At 49.0% G+C, this 19,200-nt stretch overlaps 1 protein-coding gene and 1 pseudogene across 2 annotated transcripts; one reads left to right on the plus strand and one right to left on the minus strand.

Annotated features, from left to right (window-relative positions):
* Window positions 1–5,456: 5,456 nt before the first annotated feature.
* LOC308050068 (feather keratin Cos1-2-like) lies at window positions 5,457–5,762 on the minus strand (annotated as a pseudogene). Its single transcript has one exon. The product of its transcript is annotated as a feather keratin Cos1-2-like (transcript).
* Window positions 5,763–14,447: 8,685 nt separating this feature from the next.
* Window positions 14,448–14,753, plus strand: LOC308050063 (feather keratin Cos1-1/Cos1-3/Cos2-1-like; the record flags this gene model as incomplete). The annotated part of the gene is made up of 1 exon (XM_080359989.1): window positions 14,448–14,753. The coding sequence occupies one exon, from the start codon at window positions 14,448–14,450 to the stop codon at window positions 14,751–14,753; it is 306 nt and encodes a 101-aa protein (XP_080216115.1).
* Between the last annotated feature and the right edge of the window lie 4,447 nt (window positions 14,754–19,200).

Raw genomic sequence — 19,200 nt, forward strand, 5'->3', positions numbered from 1 at the left:
TGTCTCACTAGAGGCTTGGAAAGAGAACTTATGGCACAGCTGGACTTATCTAATGTTGCTGACACGTGGGATCCTTGGCTCTTTCCAGCATTGATGTTCTTTACGGGTGTCACTGGCTACACACCTCATGTTCACCACCTTTCTCCTCCCACCCTCCCCAAGCCTCATTCTCTTTTCCATAGCTGCTGGCTCTGGCCAAGGGTCAGTCATGGAGCCAGGTGAATCCTGTCACTTCAAAGCTTTTACAGGAGTCAGGAGCAAGGACCCTGGGAAACAACTCACCCTTCTGGGGCTACCTGGAGCCAACATGAAATAAGTTGCCCAGGGTTGGACATTCTCCTCATTGAGAACAGAGTGCTGTGGCCCTGTCCCTTCCCTCTCAGACAAGGGGCTGAGACTATGTCAAGGCCTGCCACTTAAGCAGAGGAGTGTCAGTGAGGGCCTTGGAATGGCTAGGCACAACTATGCACACACACACATATGCATGGAACACGTATCCAACATGCTCGCGTGTGCAACAGGAATCTCAGAGATGCACAGACACAAGCAAATATGCACAAGGCCAGAGACGCGCAAAGAATTGTACAGGCAAATAGAAACATGGTCTCACCAGAGGTACACAGGTGTGTGCACAGCCAGGCAGACAAGCACATGGATGTGCATGTAGGGAATCAAACAGACTGGTACACAATCACGCTAATAGGTACATTATTGCAGATCAGCACATAGCCATGGATGTGACTGAGGAGCTGCTGGGGACACCCCCTCCATAGCAGGGATGGGGCACTCTAAGCAAGGCAGATGCACTCACAGCATTGCTTGATTAGTCTCAGGGATCCGTGGACTGCCCAGAGAGAGGAGAAGGCCAAAGAGGCTGCGATTTCCTCCTGAGGGCAGCTTAGGGTGAAAGAGAGATGGAAACATGAGTTGCAGCCCACCTGCCTAAGAATATGAAAGCCAATGACTGGTGGAGAGAGCCAGGAGAAAATGAGAGAGGTCATTGCACACAGTCACAGGAGCCCTTGGGAAAAGTCAAGGATTGCAGGGCTTGGAGCAGCTGAGACCCTTGCTGTCAGTAAGACCATACAATATAACCCACCAGATTTCCCCAGGCTGACACCGCCTGCCTCCACTGGACCCCTCTGGCTTTTAGTCCCTGTTTTCTGAACACAATGATTCATCCTTGCCCTGGAAATCCCAGGATTTCTCATCCAATCTTCAAAAGAAGCATCTGCGAGGCAATGGGCATGAACTAAAAAGATATACATAGTGACATGAGTCCAACCTGGAAATCCTCAGGCCTTTAATCCCGACACTCACAGAATAAAATTTCATATAGGAAAGTATGTAGCAGATGCCAGGAAATGAAAACACGGCAGTGCAGGAAACCAGGTCACAGCCCATACCATTAGCTGGTGTGTTTTACATTCACCATTAGCTTGTCATAAAATTATTACTTCCACAAAGGGTGCCTGGGCCTGAGGCAGTGCAGGACTCCTATAAAAGGCAGCCCAACTCTCTGCTCTCTCATCCACTTCTCTCGCCTCCTTCTCCTCGAGAAACAGGTGAGTGTGAAGCCTCTTCTTGTCCTGCTTCTAGATCAAGTGTCTTTCCTCTATGTGTGTCTCAGCTGACAGGGTCTGTTCTGACCCTGCGGTGAGAGACATTTTCCATGGGAGAGAGAAGGGGGATAGAAGGTACTACTCTATAGAGTGGTGCTGGGACTTGATGATGGTGGCTCCTGGGATTTGATCTGGGCAGTGTATGTTGGGCCAGGAGGTGCCTTGGCTCCACTGTGGTTGGGTGCAGTGCTGCTTCTCATTATCAATATCTCATGTTCTGTTTCCACCCACCTTCTCACCCAGGTGAACCTCTGTCCCAGAGACATGTCCTGTTGCAACCCGTGCGTGCCCTGCCAGCCCTGTGGCCCAACCCCACTGGCCAACAGCTGCAATGAGCCCTGTGTCAGGCAGTGCCAGAGCTCCAATGTGGTCATCCAGCCCTCCGCCGTGGTGGTGACCCTGCCTGGCCCCATCCTCAGCTCCTTCCCTCAGAACACCGTTGTGGGCTCCTCCACCTCTGCTGCTGTTGGCAGCATCCTCAGCTGTGAGGGAGTGCCCATCAACTCTGGGGGCTTTGACCTCTCCTGCATTACCAGCCGCTACTGTGGCAGCAGATGTCGCCCCTGCTAAAGATGCTGGCAAGTACTTTTGCCATGAAACTCCCAAGACCTTGGAACATGGTCCTTGAAAGGAGATCGAGATCCATGGTTTTGGATTCAGAGCTTTGAACCACTGTTTCCTTCTTTCACTGAAGTCTCCTACTCTTTCCTCCGCTTATTCTGTCTCCAAAGGCCAGCCTAGCTGTGACCTGTTGGTCTCCCTCCCTCTGCAGGCCAGGCAGACTGACTCCCGGCAGGAGTTTCACCACACCCTTGTGTGTGTCCATGGTGCTCCCTGTGAACCGCTTCCTTTTCTTCTTGAAACTCATTAAAGTTGTGTTGCATCTAATCCTGAGTCTCCGAGTCCTCTTCTGCTCACAGAAAACACTTCCATTTTGCTCAGGGAAAAATACGGGTCAAGGGGAAGGTGGGACTCCCTGCAGTGGAAATTTGTCACTTGACACCACAGTAAATCAGTTTCAGGTTTTCATAATTCAACTGACTGGATTTGCTCTTGAGGGACAGTCAACTTAGTGACTTAGACAGTCTATTTGCTTAGCTCTCTTTGGCAAAGACATAGGCATTTCTTACCCAACATTCTCTGCTCTTCCCAGTCACACCTGATGTATTCTCCAGCAACAGTCTGCATTAGACCTAAAAGGGACTTTTGCCATTTCAAATAAGCAATTAAGAATGAGGCAATTAAGAAACCAATGCACCCAGGAACTGTCACACACCCAATTACGTGCAGCGGGAATCCGCCATTCCACGGCAATGGTGAGTTCCAGCAGAGCAGAAGTGTTGGTCAGAACTCTGTCAGGTCCTTTCTGCTCTGGTCCATATCCACACCTCACTCTGGTATGGTCAGACCTTTATCTGGGGTAAGCGGGTTCTCTCAGTCAGGAACAAAGGTGGTTTGTCCCTCTGGCAGCAACTGAAATAGTAGATTTAACCCACCGCAGCTTTGCCCCTTCACTTTTATCTGGGTTCTGATTCCTTCTGGTCATGTACTGGACCATGGCAATGGAGAAGAAGACACCTGTAATAGATCTCATTCCCCTGGGCTTCCCATCCCTCCAGGGTGGGCACATGGCCCCATGTGCCATTGTCTTCTCCATGTATCTTCTCAACCCTGGTGGAAAATGACCTCCATTCTTCTTCCTCCTCATATTTCCTTGGTGGAGACCTGATACGCCGCCACTGTTGTGTCAAAAATGATGTAGATTTTCCTTGCCTTGAGTAAAATAGTTTGTGTTGTCTGCTGGGTGACACAGTCATATTGATGTTTGATCCTCTCAGTCATGTCCTTTAATTGTAATGTCACCATATGCAAACTTCTCCGTTGCAACACTCTCATGAGAGAGAAAATATGCTTCTTGCAATCCCTGGTAGCATGGGCATTGGGATGTGACTGGACACGGTGGTAGATAATCTCATCTTGTCTCTCCTTCCCATGAAAGACTGGACCAGGTGATCATTCAAGGTCACTTTACTCCCAGTGATACCCTTCAATCGTGATGTCACAATATGCCATCTACTCTACTGCACCACTGTCATCACAAAGAAAATCCTCATTCCAAAAGAGTTTCTTGTACTTGAGATTCACTTTTTTTTTTTTTTTTTTTTTCAGAGAAAATAGGATGGTGCATGGTTATTGTCCTCTTCATTTCCAAGACTTGTTCCCCTAGAGACATACTCTGTAGGCAGGGAATAGCAAAGAGGGACATGAACTTTTGAACTTCTTCTCTAGAAGGACAGTCATGATCAAGAGAAAAGAGAACCCCCAAAGATGAGTCAGCAAGTCCACAAGAGACTTCCATCTAGACTGGCAGATACATGTACCCAGAAGAGTGTCTTGATTGTCCAGGTCTTCTAGGTGACAGCTCTCTTTGTGCTTTGAGGCACTCCATGCTGTGGTCCATTGCCTGGTCCCCAGGGCAGAGTGGGTCCATGGCGCCACGTGCTTCCTTGGCTACCTGGGCTTAAGACAAGTAGTTTTCCTCCCAGTGTAACCACCAAGACTGGTGCTGTTTACTGCCAGGCCTGGTGTGGGGAGAGATGTCCTACCATGAGGGCACAGCCCTGCACTTTGGTGTGCCCATGTGGTTCCCAGGGATGAGCAGGGTCTCTTGCAGGACAGCTCTACAGCCGCCAAGGACTGCACTAAACAGAGAAGGGTCACAAAGATGATCAACAGAATAAGAATCTGCAGCATAAGGAAAGGCTGAAAGAATTAGATAGGTTCAGTTTCGAGAAGCTTAGTGGGGAGCTCAGCACCATGCTCCAGTATTTCAAGGGTGCCTAGAAAGAAAATGGAGACTCCCTTTCTGCAAGCAGTGACATGGAAGAAACGATGGGTAATAGGTGCAAACCACTCTTGGGAGGAATCTGACTGAACACCAGAGCAATATTATTCTTGATGAGAACAAGCACACACTGGTATACTATCTCTGGGGAAGTGCTGCATTCTGAAACTTTGGAAACCTATACGATGCAGTTAAACAGGATACTGGACCATCTTGTCTAGCCGGTGCTTTTGCCAAGAAAGGTTGGTCCAGGACATTCTTTTCGTCTGTTTCATCCTGGTATTCTATGATGATGGTGCAGATGCATGTCTGGAGAGCAGCAGGGCCCTGCTAGGTGCTGAAGGAATATATGGGATACGTATCGACTTGTGCCCATGTGTGTTGGTCATGCACACTAGGTCAGGTAATGGAGGGGAGGGAATGAGAGAGATGAAGCTGTAGGCTCTCCCCAGGTATTGCTGTTTTCCAGCCCCACTCCTGCCACCCTTTGGAGCCATTTCATCACTTAAGGCCATTAGCTATGGATTAGCCATGAATGTTTTCTCAGATCCAAGAGAAAGGGCACAAAATAAAATCTGCTGCAGGGAGTCCCACCCTCCCGTTCTGCCACTGTTTTCCCTCAACAGAGTAGAAATGTTGCCTCAGAACAAAGGGAAACTCAAATGTCCAGTCTTGGATGCAGTACAACTTTAATGAGTCTCAAGAAGAAATGGAGGTGGTTCACAGGGAGCATCACAGACAGCCCCAAGGATGCAGTGAAACTCTGTCAGGGTGTCAGTCTTCCTGCCCTGCAGAGGGTAGGAGACCAACATGTCCCCACTTGGCTGGCCTCGGAGACAGAATCAGCAGGGAAAAGAATGAGAGATGAGAGTTGAAGAAGTAAGCAACAGATCAAAGCTCTGAATGCAATGTCATGGAGATCTATCTCCTTTCAAGGACCATGTTCCAAGGCCTTGGGAGTTTCTTGCCCGAGGACGTTGCCAGCATCTTTAGCAGGGTTGGCATCTGCTGCCACAGTAGCGGCTGGTAATGCAGGAGAGGTCAAAGCCCCCAGAGTTGATGGGAACTCCTTCACAGCTGAGGATGCTGCCAACAGCAGCAGAGGTGGAGGAGCCCACAACGGTGTTCTGTGGGAAGGAGCTGAGGATGGGGCCAGGCAGGGTCACCACCACAGGGGAGGGCTCAATGACAATGGTTGAGCTCTGGCACTACCTGACACAGGGCTCATTGCAGCTGTTGGCCAGCGGGGTCGGGCCACAGGGCTGGCAGGGCACGCATGGGTTGCAGCAGGACATGTCTCTGGGACAGAGGTTCACCTGGAAGAGAGGGCAGGAGGAAACAGATCAGGAGGAATTGATAATGAGAAGCAGCACTGCACCCAACCACAGTGGAGCGAAGGCACGTCCTGGCCCAACGTACACTGCCCAGATCAAATCCCAGGAGCCACCATCATCATGTCCCAGCACCACTCTGCAGAGTGGTACCTTCCATCCCCTTCCCTCTCCCATGGGGAAAAGCTCCCATACCTCGGCCAGAACTGACCCCGTCAGCTGAGACACACATAGAGGAAAGACACTTGATCCAGAAGCGGGACAAGAAGAGGCTTCACACTCACCTGATTCCCAAGGAGAAGGAGGCGAGAGAAGTGGATGAGAGAGCAGAGAGTTGGGCTGCCTTTTATAGGAGTCCTGCACTGCCTCAGGCCCAGGCTCCCTTTGTGGAAGTAATAATTTTCTGACAAGCTTACGGTGAATGCAAAATACACCAGCTAATGATATGGACTCTGTCCTAGTTTCCTGCACTGCCACCTTTTCGTTTCCTGTCATCTTGCATGTTCTTTCCCATATGAAGTTTTCTGTTAATGCCAGGATGAAAGGCACAGGCATAAGTTGTAGCCGAAGTCCTGCTGGCAACCTGGGCAGGCAGGTGATCTGTACCTGGATCATTCCTGTGGGTTTCTTTGTGGCAAATTTTTCTGGAAGTGTTCAATGTTCTTATGTTTCCCATCTGGTGCTCAAGGACTGCCATTTGGGACAACAAGACATCCTTTTCTGTTGCTCCTGTCACCTTCTTCATAGTTGCTCCTTGTTGCACGCTTGTGGTTCTCTGGTGGGAGTGTCTGACACTATAGCAACATTAATCCTGTTTTCAGTATGATTTTGCTGCGCTCCTTTACCTCATGTCCTCTCTGTGCACTGTCTGCAGGTCCTCAGGGAATGACAGGATCATGTTTGGGGCCTGGTTTTACCTGGAACACTTGAATACTGCCACTGTGGTCCCCAACATCTCCTCAGCAGAGTCCCCACTTGCTGATGTTTCCTCGGCTGTCTGTGAGTGTACAGATTTTTGCATGGTTCCATGCAGGCCTGCATGAGCACACCTGTCTCAGTCTGTACCTGTGTGACCCTCATCGTGCGGGCATGTGGAGATCACAACTGGGGACTCTCCCCTGATTTGACCATGGGCACTGTAGAGCAGCAGGTTGCTCTTGCCAGTTGAAGCCCGTTTGCAGCTGAATGTTGGTGCCTTTGTCCTGGCAGAGAGATGCTCAGGGAACTGAAATGCAGTCTCTGCCTCCTGCACCCTCTCTTTCTTGCTTTACAAGCAGGGAAAAAAGGCCGAGAATCCTGCTCACCTGTGCAGACCATTGTCCCTGTGGTTATACCCTGCTGATGCAGTGTTGCCGGCGACTGGGATGGGACACAGGCTCCTCACATCCATGCCAATGTCAGATACATTTCTGGAACTCATTATCATTGTGCTGAGTGAGGTAGCAGCGAAGAGGTCTCACCACATGGGTATTGGACTATAAGGAACAGGGATCTAGGTGTTGCTCTGCAGGTCAGTCACAGCCCGCACTTGATCAGAAAGGAACTTCTGTGAATTTACCACAACTCCCTATTCTGCTTCCCACTGTGCTGCTTAAGAGTGGAGCAAATAGTGATGCCTGGAATGAAGGAGGGAAGATGAGTCTGTGAAAAAGAGTTGCCAATGCTGTGAACATACTTGAAATTCTTTTGGCTGTTTCTCACCACCCTATTCTATTTTTTATTGGTAATAGATTAAATGAATCTCCCCCAAGATAAACATATTTTGCCTCTGGCATTAGTTGTTAAGAAATGTCTGTGTTTGTTCCTGGACCCATGAAAATTTCCACCTTACGTTCTCCTTCTGTCCCATAGAGGAGGGACAGGGCATCGAGCTGGGTGGGTTCCTGGAAGCCAGCCAAGGTCCTCTTGGTTTTGTAGCAGTTGTGGAAATAATGGTAAAGATTGTTTGCCACTTCCATACTTGATTTCTGCTTTCTATCTGTGCCAAGAGCAGTCTCTTTCTCCTGCTGTTGTTCCCCTGTGAGGATGGTGGCCAATTATGTCAACTGGTCTTCGTGCTCGTGTACCTGGTAAATAGTGGCAGGCTTACAGCTTTTCTTTCCCTAACTATTTTCCCTCATTGCCTCTCTCTTCTGGCCTATCCTCTCTCAAATTATTAGAGAGAGGCCAGTACACAACATCTTGACTGTCTTTCTAGTCCCAGGTTTCTGAGGTGAAAGCACCAAACACTGTTCCCTATGAGCTATAGACATCAGGAGAGGAGGAAACTGGCAGGAGGGGCATCGTAAAGGTCTCCTCTCCCGGCATCCTGGGTCGTGACCCTTCTGTGCAAGGCTGAGCACTGGGAAAGGGCCCTCAGTTCTTCCCTGGCAGCTTTATTTTCTGTGTGCACCCAGAGATCTTCCAACAAAGATCCTTTTCCTGTGAGGGGCTGGAGTAAGTGGCCGGAGGGAAAAGCAGAAGGTGGTGAGGGAGCTTCCACCATAGAACTGTTCTACCCCTGCATCCCATGATGGAATTGAACTAGTCCATGAACTGCAAAGAGAGAGCAAGGGCTGTTCATATCTGTGCTCTCCCTACAGTTTCGTTTGTATCATCTTGCAGGCCTATGTGAACAACCTTCTATCTTGGAGGTGACTGTCTGATGGAATTGGGGATGTGCATTCCACAGGACATGTGCATTCCACAGGACATGTCAACCCTGCAACCCTGTGTAATGTGGCACTGAGGCTGCACAGGGCACGGTGTGGCTGTGTTTGGTGGTACAGACCCACCCCACCAGGCTGCCTGGTGATTTCTACCCAGATGCCTTTGCATACTCACTTGGGTTACAATTGTTCTTGCCTTAATCACAGGTGCAGTGAGCAGAAATGAAGTGGCGTTCCTCACATGGTGATCATTAAATAGTCCAGAATTATGTGTCTCTTCTTGTCTTGGTTGAAGGGTGTAGTGAGCTTAGACAATTAAGCACTCCTTGCTTGGTGACCACAAGGATGGCCAACATTGTTCTTGTCTTGACCAGAGAGAGTTGGGACAACAAGACACCCCTGATTTCACCTTAAAATCCTCCTAACTGTCATTGCCCAGGGCAGCCCATATGAGCTGGGATGGAAAAAAATGAACACAGTCAATCACCTTGTGACCTTACTTAAGGTTAGACAGCAAAGGCACCTGCTGGGTAGGGAGGAGGATGCCGTGCAGGGACAACAAGAGCTTATTTGACTGAGCCCAGCAGGGTCCCTCTTTTAGGAGCCAGGCCCAGAGATCCTCCTGCCTGACCTGTAGCCACAAAGTGACATCAGCTCACCATCATCCTCTCTCAATGATAAACTGCCTCTCTTCTGCCATATCAAATGACCACAATCTCAGAGCACTAACAAATGACCGAGGAGCTGATATAACCTCAATTGCCCTTGAAGACTGGATCCCATCCTATATGAGAAGGGGGAGGAGAAAACCACAATTTTCCTGAATGCTCCTACTGAATGGAGACATCTGAGATAATGACATGGCACCTGCTGTTGTTTGTGCTGCATATGTATTAAAAGGTTATGTCATGACCAGTGCCTCATGGATGCTTCTTTTGAGTGCTGGGCTGAGAATTCCCAGGATTTCCAGAACAAGGATGCATCAATGTGGGCAGAAGACCAGAGGGGTCCAGTGGAAGAAGGTGGTGCCAGCCTGGGGACACCCGGTAGATTTTTTTCGTAATCCTATTGACAGGAAGGGCCACAATTGCTCTCAGCCCTGCAATCCTTGGCTTGTCCACAGAGGCTCCTCTTAGCATGTGCAATGTGCTCTCTGATTGCCTCCCCGCTTGATCCAGCAGTCAGTTGTTGGAATTCAGAGGCAGGTGGGCTGCACTTCATGTTTTCATCTCTCTTTCACTCTAAGCTGCCCTCAGGAGAAAATTGCAAACTCTTTGGCCTCCTCCTCTTTCTGGACAGTCTGTGGATCCCTGAGACACTTAGAGCAATGCTGCCAGCACATCTGTCCTGCTTAGAGTGCCCTGTTCCTACTCTGGAGGGGATGTCCCCAGAAGCTCCTCAGTCACATCCATTGCTATGTGCTCATCTACAATAATGTGCCTGTTAGCGTGATTGTGTACCAGTCTGTGTGATTCTCTTCATGCACACTCCTGTTCTTGTCTACCTTGCTGTGCACACACCTGTTTGCCTTTGGTCAGACCATGTTTCTCTTTACCTATACAATTCTTTGCACATCTCTGGCCTTGTGCAATTCACTTGTCTCTGTGCATCCTGATGCACACTTGAGCGTGTCAGATATGTGTTAGAAAAATCCAGTTGTGCCGTAAGGTCTCTTTCTAAACCTATAATGACACTAATTCAGGGGTTCCTAACCATTTGGCCATGGCTGAGATCTAGGAGATGTAGCTTCCGGGCCCCATGGCCTGGAGAAGGAGAGGGGAACTCGAGCATCAGGTAACATCACCACACAGGGGAAACCACACACTGGCTCCTCTCTGAAGATCTTTTTATTAAAAGCAAGCATTCTGGCTCATACCACAGTGCCTGTGGGACAGGATTTGGCTGGCCTCAGCAAAACTCCCAGCACTTATCAATTGGTAAAAGGAGACGTGCTGGAACTTGTTGGTCACAGGCCATGGGAAGGATAAAGGCAAGAACCTTACTTAGAAGGAATAGAGAGTGGTGACTCTATGTTAGTAAAGTTGTAAAACAGTTGTCCTGTAAAAAAGGAACTGTTGTTCTTGCACAGGGAAGATTGCTTGAGTTAAGGTAGTAACAGTTTAAGAAAATGTCTTAGCATTAGCCAATCTGTAAATGTCTAGTGGCCTACGAGGTGGCCCATTCCCTGCACAGAACATCTCACAGCAGCAGAGGAAACATCTGGACAGGCTGGGCCGGGGTTCTTGACTGTGTGCTGCTCCATACTTGGCTCCCATCAGGCAGCTGTGGGGTTTTTGGTTCCACTGAGACACCTCATGAGCTGGGAACTCTCCAGTGAGTGACCAATGGTGGAAAGGGGCACGGGGGTTCTGCCTGCCTTACAGAACTATTACTGCTGTGTCCTATCCCAGTTGTGCATCTGCAGCTCCAAAAAAATCCTTTTTCACTATGGAGGTGGTCAAACACTGGAACAGGTAGTTCAGAGAGGTTGTGCAGCCTTATCTGTGGAGATACTCAAAACATGTCTTGATAGAGCTCTTAGGCAATGTGCTCTAGCTGACCCTACTCTAGCAGAGGTATTGGGCGGGGTCATCTGCAGAGGTGCCTTCCAACCTCAACAGTTCCGTGATTCTGTGAAATGCAGAGCTCAAGGTGCAGCAGCAGCACAAGGAAATTCAGGCTTCTCTCAGGGCCAGCACACAGGGACCCTGAATTGAATTGCCCCCCATCACTGCAATGCTCTTCTGTCCAAATCCTCCCCAGGCCCATGCTGAAGTCCAGCAAAGCTCTTGCGCTCACCCCTTCAGGAGACACCGCTGCAGCCCTGTCCAAAATGTCTCTCCAGAGCTACTCTCACTTCTTAGCCAAGCACCTTTGATGGGGCGCTGTGAGGCCTTGTCATAAAGTGGGAAATCAAAGGCAGCATAAAGGGAAACAGCAGCACGTGCCATGCAGGAAAATCATGGCTTATGCAGTGTGTGCCTTTGGGCCTGAGGCCACGTGAAGAAAAGCCAGTTCAACTGGTCTCTCTCTGAAGCATTTCAGTCATCACTTTCACCTTAGGAGCCAGGTGAATGGGAACTCCCTCTTCTCCTCCCCCTTCTCCAGGACAGGGTCCAGCCTGCAAAGACAATGAGCTGACACCAGCTTCTTGGTCATACATTATTGCTCTGAGATTGGGATTGTAGGAAAGGGAAGATGAGAAATTGTTGGTCATGGAGAGAGGCTGAGGCTGGGCTGAGGTGGCTTTGTGGCTACAGGCTAGGCAGGAGGATCCCTGGGCTCAGGCAGAGAAACCCTTGTTCTCTGCTACACAGCATCCATCTCTCCCCCCAGCAGATGTCTTGGCTTCCTTTTGGTGGGGTTTCAGCCCTTTCCTTGCTGCATCTCTGCTTGGAAATTTCCCCCTTGGCCCCTGAGCATGCCGTAAGGATAGTGATCCCAACTTGTGTTGTCATCATGGGAGGACCCCAGTGCTGCAGGAGGCCCTGAGAGGTCAGCAGCCTCATAAGCACTTGAGGCCGTTCCTCTTGGTCTGGATGGAGCTGTTCATTGGCAGGAGGCTCAGACACAGAACATGGATATGAGAATGTAAGTAGGGGATTTTAAGAGAAATGACTTTGGCTAAAGCTCAGAGCCTCATCTTCAGCTTCCCACCATGTCCAGAATGAGGGGACCTGGCATGCATTAAAGGGAAGGGATCACATATCCGGGGTACACAAGCACAAATGTCCATTGACATCACGGCTCACCATCCCCACAGGGGAGCAATAGCTGGAGAGATGTCTTGTGATGGCAGAAAGAGAAAGCAGAAATAAAGCATAGAAATAACAAACACACATGGATCTTCTAATTACTATAAGTGTTGAAAAACTAAGAAGACCTTGGCTGGCTTCCAGGGAACCACCTAACTGGATGTCCTCTCCCTCCTCTACAGGACAGGAGGAGAACTTAAGGTGAAAGTAGTCATAGGTCCTAGTAAAGACAGAGGGATTACGTGCAAGTTATCATCAGAAGCAAAAGAGCATTAACTTGGGAAGATTCATGATGCTGAAAAACATCCAGAATATCATCAAGTACTTTCCCCACATCCCCAAATCTTTTCTCAGACTCCAATTCCCTCTATCATTTCAGGCTTCTCTCTTTGCTCCACTCTTAAGCAGCACATCGGGAGGCAGAATAGGGGGTTGCAGTCAGTACACAACAGTTCCTTTCTGATCAAGTACAGACTTTTACTGACTTACTGATGAAAAAGCATCATGGTTTTGGTGCTTACCTGGAATCCACATCTACCCGTACTCCTAGACACAGCTTCTGGGGCTTCAGACTCAGTTTTTTTATGTGGCAGATGGAAGTCCTGGGGTTCGAACATCAAAAGAAATTTCACTCAAAGCGCTTTGACTCTTCACAATCCACCCAGAGATTTTCTCCTCCATCTCACAGCAGAGTTACACCTGGACATCTGTTCCTTTATTTCAAAAGCCATTTAGTGCAAGCTATTGGTCACTGTCTCACTGAGCTCCAGGCAGATGAGCTGCAGAAATACTTATGCCATTAGCATGGACATGAGGAGCCTGTGTCCCACCCTAGTCACCAGCAACACTGCATTAGCTGGGTATCACCACATGGATAATGGCCTGCACAGATTGGTAGGGATTCTTGGACTTTTTCCCTGTCTGTAAAGTAAGAAAGGGAGGATGCAGGAGGCAGAGACTGCATTTCAGTTCTCTGAGCACCTCTCTGCCAGGACAAAGGCACAACCATTCAGCTGCAGATGGGCTCCTTCTGGCAAGGGCAACTTCGTGCCCTGTGGTGCTCATGGACACCCCAGGAGAGAGTTCCCTGATGTGACCTGCATGTGCCTTCATGTTGAGTGTCACAGAGGTACAGTCTGACACAGGTTTGCTCATGCAGGCCTGCATGGAACCATGAAGCAATCTGTACCCTTACAGAAAGCCATGAAAACATCAGTGGGGACTTTGATAAGGAGATGCTGGGCACCACTGTGGCAGAAAAGGATTCAAGTATCCCAGGGAAAAGGGAGGCCTCAAATATTCTCCTGGTTTTGTAGGAGGACCTGTGGAGACTGCACAAAAGCAGGGAAACAAAGGAGCCCAGCAAAATTGTCCTGAAAGCACTGTTAGTGTTTCTATAGTGTGAAATACTTCCAGTAAAGGCCCACCTGTGTGATGATCAGAGAAGTGTTGGGATGACAAGAAAAAAGGATGTGACATATTGTCCTAAATGGCCGTCCTGGGCACCATACGGAAACATAAAACTGTTGCCCATTTCTAGGAAACTTTGCTACAAAGGAGCCCACAGGAATCACCCAGGTGCACATCACCTGCCTACACAGGATGCCACCAGCACTTGAGGTGAGGCTTCTACCTGCACTGACTTGTGTTCCCTGGAAATCCTCAGGCCTTTCATCCTGGCACTACAAGAAAAAAGCCTTCATATGGGAAAACATGTGGCAGAAGCCAGGAAATGAAAAGGCGGCAGTGTAGGAAACCAGGACACAGCCCATGCCATTAGCTGGTGTGTTTTACATTCATCATGAGCTTGTCAGAAAATTATTACTTCCACAAAGGGAGCCTGGGCCTGAGGCAGTGCAGGACTCCTATAAAAGGCAGCCCAACGCTCTGCTCTCCCATTCAGTTCTCTCGGCTCCTTCTCCTCGGGAATCAGGTGAGTGTGAAGCCTCTTCTCCTCTTCAGGATCAGATGTCTTTCCTCAATGTGTTTCTCAGCTGACAGAGTCTGTCTTGGCCCTGGTGTGGGAGCTTTTTCCCATGGGAAAGGGAAGGGGAGAGAAGGTCTTCTGCAGAGAGATGCTTGGACATAGTGGAGGTGGCTCCTGGAATTTGACGTGGGCAGTGTATGTTGGGCCAGGAGGTGCCTTGTGTCCTCTGTGGTTGGATGCAGTGCTGCTTCTCATGATCAACCTCACATGCTCTATTTCCTCCTACCCTCTCTTCCAGGTGACCCTCTGTCCCAGAGACATGTCCTGCTGCAACCCATGTGTGCCCTGCCAGCCCTGTGGCCCAACCCCACTGGCCAACAGCTGCAATGAGCCCTGTTGCAGGCAGTGCCAGAACTCCACCGTTGTCATTGAGCCCTCCCCTGTGGTGGTGACCCTGCCCGGCCCCATCCTCAGCTCCTTCCCTCAGAACACCGTTGTGGGCTCCTCCACCTCTGCTGCTGTTGGCAGCATCCTCAGCTGTGAGGGAGTGCCCATCAACTCTGGGGGCTTTGACCTCTCCTGCATTACCAGCCGCTACTGTGGCAGCAGATGTCGCCCCTGTTAAAGCTGCTGGGACCATCCCTGGGCAAGAACCTTCTAAGACCTTGGAACATGGTTCTTGAAGGAGATAGAGCTTCATGGCATTGCATTCAGAGATTTGAACCATTGTTTACCTCTTCCACTTTCATCTCTCATTCTGTCCTCTGCTGTTTCTATCTTTCAAGGCCAGCCTAGTGGGCACCTGTTGGACTTCCTCCCTCTGCAGGGCAGGCAGACACCCTTCAGGAGTTTCAACACATCTTTATGACTCTTTGTGGTGTTTCCTTTTCTTCTTGAGTCTCATTAAAGTTTTTTGCATCCAAGCCTGGGCCTCTGAGTTCTTCTTCCTTCCGAGGCAACTGTTCCAGTCTGCTGCAGGAAAAAGGTGGAGGAATGGGGGGGTGGGATGTCCTGCAGTGGATTTTTTTTTCTGCCCATTCTCTTGGATCTGAGGAACACTTTCATGGCTACTCCACAGTCAATGTCCAGAAAGGACATTCCAAAGTGTGGCAGGAGTTGGGCTTGGAAACAGCAATTCCTGGCAACAATCCACACCTTCACGTGTCTGCTTCCTTCCCTCCATTACCTGAATAGTCTGCATGTCTTACACACATGGGCACAGGCAGAGAGACAGATGAACCTCATAGCGTCCTTCAGCACCTGGCAGTCCCCAGGTGCTCGATAGACATGCATCTGCATCATCATCATCATAGAATACCAGGTTGGAAGGGACCACAGGGATCACTTGGACCAACCTTCCTTGTCAAAACCACAGGATAGACAAGATGGCCCAGCACCCTGTCCATGTGAATCTTAATGGTGTCCAGTTGATAGAAAAGGAAACTACAGACCAGTCAGCCTCACCTCCATCTCTGTAAAAGCGATGAGAACAAATCATTCTGGATGTCATTGCCTGTGGGCTCCTGGGGACAGAAAATCAAATTCTGAAGGCACTACTGGGCTCAAAATGATGGCTCAGGCACACAGCACTCCATGGACAAGGTGAGGTTTCCCACATGTTCATCCTGTCCACACTTCAGGGCAGAGACATCATTATCCATCTCACTGGGCACTGGACATCTGCAGTTGTACAGGACAGGCACCAACCCAAACACAGCTGAGACACAAGAGATGACCCTTCCCTCCCTTGGGTCCCTAAGTGCTCTGAGGCAGGGCCAGATCAAACTCTGCTCATATCACCACTGCTCCTCACTTACAGGCCAGGATCTTTTCAGCAGTGCAGTCCCTGGCCATTGTAGAGCTGTCCTGCAGGAGACCCTGCACACACCTGGGAACCACATGGGCACACTACAGTGAAGGGTTGGGCCCTCTTGACCTTGAGGTCACCTCTGCCCACACCAGGCTCTGCAGTAAACAGCATCAGTCTTGGCAGTTACACTGAGAGGAAAAGTACTGGTCCTAAGCCCAGAAAGGCAAGTCCCCAGCATGGTCCTGTGACCCTGCTCTACCCTGGGCCCAGACAATGGACCCCAGCATGGAGCCTATCCCTGCAGAAGAGAGCTGTCACCTACAAGACCTAGACAATCAAGACTCTCCTCTGTGTACATGTGTCTGCCACTCTAGATGAAAGTCTCATATGGACTTGCTGACTCAGCTTTGTGGGGTTCTCATATCTCTTGATTGTGACTGTCTTGCTAGAGAAGTTCAAAGGTTCATGTCCCTCTTTGCTATTCCCTGCCTGCAGTGGATGTCTCTTTAGGTAAACGAGTCTTGGAAATGAAGAGGATATTGGCCATGCAGCATCCCATTTTCTCTGCAAAATAATACCAATCCCAATTGCAATAACTGTCAGGGACTGGCTCAAGGAGTGTGGACATGAGTCCACCGAGCAACTGTACGAGCAGAGCCCATTTTAGTTGACATAAGTAAGCCTTAGATTGCTTTGCTAGTAGGCCGTGGGAAAAGGAGAAATGGAAAAGTACTAATTAAAGCAGAGTCAGCATGCCCTTGAAGAGGTGATAAACAACTTGAGAAAGTAGGAATCAGAAGGGTGCAGAATGTGCATAGTTAGCTAACTGCAAGTAGGGGGAGTAAGTGAATGTAATCTTTTAGTGCTTAGCCTGTTAGATAAAGACAAGTATGCATAATTATGGTTTTGGTATAAATGCACGCCATCTCGGGCAATAAAGTGAATCATGCTTTATCACATATTGGGTCAGCCTGCATGTTTTCCTCAGCCGCAAACTAGCAAATAACCTCTTTTGGAATGAGCATTTTCTTTGAGATGAAAGTCGTGCAGTAATTTGGTTGGCATATCATGACATAATGACTGAAGGGACTCATTTTGAGAGTCATAGTGTGCTCAATATTGAAAGTGATGATGAAGGATCATATGGTTCAGTCTTCCATAGGAGAGACAAGATGAGATTATCTGCCACCCTGTCCAGTCGCACCTTGGAAACTTGCAGTGATAGGCACTCTACCACATCCCTGGAGGGTCATTCCCGTGAAGGATTGTTCTCAATGTAAAAAAGATATTTCTAATTTCAAGATGAAACCTCTCCCAGTGACACTTGTACTCGTTGGCCCTTCTCCATCTGGCTTCTTGTGATGAGAGAGCTCTCAACTTCTTTGAAGACTAGAATTACTAACTAGAATACTATAACGAGCTCCCCCCAAGACTTCAGTTCTTCTAGGACAAAAGACCTATCTCCTTCAGTCTTCCCTCAAAGGACAGGTTATCCAGCCCTTAGGCACAGTAAGATGCATACACAAGAGTGGTGGTGGCCCCTGGGTCAGGATCAGCAAAGGCTGAGTCATGGAACTTTGATTCCAGCCATGTTTTCTTGATGTGGAATGGCCAGGCAGCAGAAGTTCCACCTGAATGAAGATGACCACAGTCCCAATGCCCATGCTAACAGGATTTGCAGGAAGCAGATTTTCTCTCTAATGGGAGCATTACAATGGAGAATTTTGAGTATGGTGACATCACATTTACAGGACACCACTGAGAGGATCATGAACTCAGTGAAAGCCAGGAAGACAGAAAAAAATCAAACTGACTGTATCAGCCAGCACCCAACACAAAAGATTTTCCTCAGGACAAGGAAAGCCTCCATTATTTTTGACACAACAGTGATGGTGTATGGTGAGGAGGAAGTAGAATGAGGCCATTCTCCACCAGGGTTAGAAGATACATAGAGAAGATAATGTCACATGGGGTCATGTGACCACCTTGGAAGAGATGGAGTGCCCAGGGGAATGAGATGAGTTACAGAATCTTGCTCTCCTTTGCCATGGCCCAGTACATGACGAGATGGAATCAGCTGCCCAGACAAGAGTGAAGGAACCAAGCTGTGGTGGGTTAAATCTATGATTTCTGTTGCTGTCAGTGGAACAAACCAGCCCTGGTTTCTGACTGAGATAACCCACTTACCCCAGATAAATTTCTGACCATAGCTGGGCTGAGGTGTACATTGTAGAGCAGAGGAGAAAGGACCTGGCATAGTTCGGACCAACATTTCTGTTCCGCTGGAACTCACCATTGCTGACTTCTGTTGCAACTCACTGGATGTGTGGCAATTTCTAAGTGCTCTGTTTTCATAATTACTTCATTCTTCATTTCCTATTTCAAATGCCCAGGGTGACTCTTTGGTCATATCAAGGGTTCTTGGGAAAGAAGAGAACGCTGGGTGAGAGTGAGAGCTGGCAATGTCTTCGCCCAAGAGAGCTAAGATGGGGGGAGACACCCACTCAGCAAAGCATTCCTCAGAATAAACTCCTGTCACCTTATTCATTAAAATAAGAAATTAATTATACTTTGTTTCCAAGCGAAAAAAAAAAACACTGCAGAAATTTCCACCCTCCTCTTCCTTTGTCTTTTTCCCTGAGAAGACTGGAAGACTTGCCTTAGAACAAAGGAGGACTCAGAGGCCCAGGTTTGGATCCAAAACAACTTTAATGAGACTCAAGAAGAAAAGGAGGTTGCTCACAAGAAGCACTATGGGTAGCCACAAGGATGAAGTGAAACTCCTGCAGGGAGTCAGTCTGCCTGCCCTGCAGAGGGAGGAGGCCAATAGGTCCCCACTAGACTGGTTTTGGGAGACATATTCAGCAGAGGAGAGAGGGATACACAAGAATGGAAGAAGGAAACAATGGCTTGAATGCAATGCTGTGAAGAACTATCTTCTTTTAAAGAACCATGATCCAAGGTCTTGTGATGTTCTTGACCAAAGACATTGCCAGCGGCTTTAGCAGGGTCGGCATCTGTTGCCACAGTAGCGGCTGGTAATGCAGGAGAGGTCAAAGCCCCCAGAGTTGATGGGCACTCCCTCACAGCTGAGGATGCTGCCAACAGCAGCAGAGGTGGAGGAGCCCACAACGGTGTTCTGAGGGAAGGAGCTGAGGATGGGGCCGGGCAGGGTCACCACCACAGCGGAGGGCTGGATGACCACATTGGAGCTCTGGCACTGCCTGACACAGGGCTCATTGCAGCTGTTGGCCAGTGGGGT

This window comes from Nesoenas mayeri (assembly GCF_963082525.1).
Source record: "Nesoenas mayeri genome assembly, chromosome: 26".
Taxonomy (NCBI): Eukaryota; Metazoa; Chordata; class Aves; order Columbiformes; family Columbidae; genus Nesoenas; species Nesoenas mayeri.